A 3,084-nucleotide genomic window follows, 5' to 3' on the forward strand; every position below is an offset into this window, starting at 1 on the left:
GGGGATGCTGTCATCCTTGTTGCCAACAGTGGCACCAGCCCGGGCGGTTTCTTGTTCCCCCACATGGATGTTGGCCCTCCCAATGAAGATGTTGACCTCATCGTCATTGTCCGGAGAGGTTTGGGTGAAGCTGGTGGCCCTCACTGTGCTTCCCACCTTCCCGCGGGTGACAGTGACGCTGCCCGAGTCGGGGATGTAAGCGTATTCATCCACACCTTCGGCGTCAACTTGGACGTCCTCCATCTTCTCGGTGACAGAGGCGAGAGCGGGGCCTCCCATCCCTGTGCCCCGCATGATGCCCTCCTGCCCTTGGCCAGGGACAGTGTCCTCGCCGCTGCCCTCGTCCCCAGCCCCTCTGGTGATGGGGACCCTTTCCCTCCCGGCTGTTGTGGCCCCCTCCACTGGAATCCCCCCAGGGGCATCATTATCCCTGTCCTTACTCCTGACACCGGACCTGTTCCCCACCATGGCCTCACTGGGGCGTGCGCCCTGGGGGAGAATGGAAACACCACCATCGACTTCAACTACCAAATCCAGGTCGCCGCTGCCCTCTGAGCTGGCCGGGGTGGGACCTGCGACGCTGACACCACTGTGTGCTTGCGTGCTGGTGCCCAGGCGAGGACTGTGAGCATCCCTGTCAACACCTGGGGCGCTGCGGTTTTTGGGCTTGAGGCCAGTCCCGTTCTCCATTGCATTGGTGCTGCCATTGTCACCTCGCTCCGGGGTCACCCCGTCCTCTGTCGGCCCCCACCTGGCATTATCCTCGCTCAGCTGGTGACCGGGGATGGTGCTCTGGCTGTCGGCCTCTTCCTTCTGTGCAGTACACACAAGGGAGAGGTCAGGGCCAGTGCCAGCGCACACCGGCTGCATGGGGTGCCACAGCCAAGCCGGGGTCCTGCCGTGCCGCCTGGCCGCCTCCTCACCTTTATCTGTGTCTGGTTCCTCCGCGTTGAAAATGAGTAGACATATTTGAAAACATAAAAGCCATGCTTGGCATTGCAGCCTTTCAGCAGTATCTGGTGGGGAAGAAAATAACCAAGATAACCACCAAATAACCACGATTTTCTTATTAAATGCAACAGCAGTAGCTTCCCTTGCTGTGCCTGGCACCGCAGCAGGGTTCTACCGCCCCCACTGGGGCCGCAGCGTGAGCGGTAGCTCCCACCACCTCGTGGCTGCCAGCACAGGCAGAGACCTGGGCAGGACGTGTGTGTTACCCTCCTGGGCTCCAGGGTTTGATTTCCCCTTGGGCTCATTTTCTGCCTTTGCTTGCTTTCAGGAGCTGTGGGGATTTTTTTGCAAGGTAGCTTATGGCTTGAATAAACAACCTAGTTGATGGTCCCATCAGACATGAGTGATGGGACCAACAGTGACCGAAGCGCTGGAAGGACAGCAGCTGGCTTCCAATAGGCAAACCCAGGCATTTTCTTCCACGCTACTCATCTGAATTTTGATACTGATGCAGTGAATTTTGATACACTGATACACTTGAAAAAACCCCATAGCAGCTGGGCCTGGGACTTTTACAACCTCACCTGTGGGTACACCAAGCATTTGTGCTCTGGGGCTGGGCAGGGGCAGAGGAGCAGCCAGGAGGGGGGAAGCCCTTCCCTCGCCTGAGCACATCACACCTTTCCCCTCCCCTGTTCTTCATAACTGATGCAGTGAATTTTGATACACTGATACACTTGAAAAAACCCCATAGCAGCTGGGCCTGGGACTTTTACAACCTCACCTGTGGGTACACCAAGCATTTGTGCTCTGGGGCTGGGCAGGGGCAGAGGAGCAGCCAGGAGGGGGGAAGCCCTTCCCTCGCCTGAGCACATCACACCTTTCCCCTCCCCTGTTCTTCATAACATAAGCTCGGATGCAAGGGGACCGCCAGTCTCTTTTTCCACAGCTCACTGGGGTTCCCTCCAAAAGTGGCTTTTTCTCCCTGCATCCCCGGTGCAGGGCACCCCACGGGGTCCGAATGGGGTGGGGGGGGGACGTACCCGGTGCTGTCCCATGCAGTTCCCGGCAGCTCTCCTAGGCAGCGGTGGCGGCACCTGCGGGCAGCAAAACACAAGCAAGACCCGAGGTGTCAAATGCTGCCCCGGCATCCAGGCAAAAGCCCGCTGCTGGCCACCCACCCTGCCCAGCGTGATGGGCACACCACGGCATCCAGGGAAGGGTGGGAAAACTGTGTTGATAAGCCAATAAATTCCCGGGCACTACCCGGGGTGCTGGCTTAAAGCCAGCAATAGGAAAGGTCAAAAACCCATTTCCAGGGTCTGAAAAGTATTGCAAATTCTGCTACAGCATGCTTGCATTGCATGCTACATTTAATAGGATATTGTTGGTCTGCAAATACCTTTTTACTGGATTCTGCTGCAGAGTATTTTTATTGCAGAGCATTTTTAATACATGGCACCACTGCTCACACCACAATGCTCCAACTTATGGCTGGGATCTGACTGCAATGGGAACCTGGAGCTGGTTACCTCATGGTGATTCCCAGTGTTTACTGGGCAACTGAGCATTGACAGCGGTGCCCTCACAGCCAGGTTTCTATACATGCTTGCAAGCTTACGGCTTCCCATGATTATCCTGGCATCTTTTGGGATGTATTGGCCAGTGCATCCCTCTGGGTATGGGGAATCTGGATGTGGGAGCATCCTGTGAGCCCCACCAAGCCATTTTGGGGCATTCCCTACGTGCCAGAGGGGGAGACAGCCCCATGGAGTGGAGCCCCCTCTGGTCTCAGCAAAATCAGCCACTGAAGTGCCCCAAGCCCAGCTGAAAGGGCCAGAAATGCACCCCAGAATATTAAAAATTCCTGGCTTATTCCATTGTTTGTGAACAATGTCAAAGGCTGGATTACAGTGCCGGTTACGCAGCAGAGTATTAACCGGCTGTCTTCTGTGCCCCTATCTGAAAAGCAAATCTGTGCTGATTTATTGCCTTCCCCCATGCTGCCCTGCGACAGACCCAGTTGTACAAGCTTGCCCTGGGGGCTAAAGAACACACAGCCGGGGCCCAGCCCTCAGGGAAGAGGTAGTTTCCCTCCTCCTTACCCTGCCAGAAAAGCAAGCCTTCGCTAGG

At 56.3% G+C, this 3,084-nt stretch overlaps 1 protein-coding gene across 1 annotated transcript in view; it reads right to left on the minus strand.

Annotated features, from left to right (window-relative positions):
• The window catches only part of MEPE (matrix extracellular phosphoglycoprotein), a gene marked incomplete at its 3' end in the record, with an annotated part of 3,984 nt that overhangs the window by 294 nt on the left and 606 nt on the right, over positions 1–3,084 (minus strand). The window contains exons 2-4 of the mRNA XM_009572111.1: positions 1,995–2,048; positions 924–1,016; positions 28–813 (exon numbers count right to left, since the gene is read on the minus strand). Coding sequence (XP_009570406.1) covers positions 28–813; positions 924–1,016; positions 1,995–2,048 — 933 coding nt within the window. The remainder of the gene's footprint in view (positions 1–27; positions 814–923; positions 1,017–1,994; positions 2,049–3,084) is intronic.

This window comes from Fulmarus glacialis, unplaced genomic scaffold (assembly GCF_000690835.1).
Source record: "Fulmarus glacialis isolate BGI_N327 unplaced genomic scaffold, ASM69083v1 scaffold19072, whole genome shotgun sequence".
In the NCBI taxonomy this organism is placed as follows: Eukaryota; Metazoa; Chordata; class Aves; order Procellariiformes; family Procellariidae; genus Fulmarus; species Fulmarus glacialis.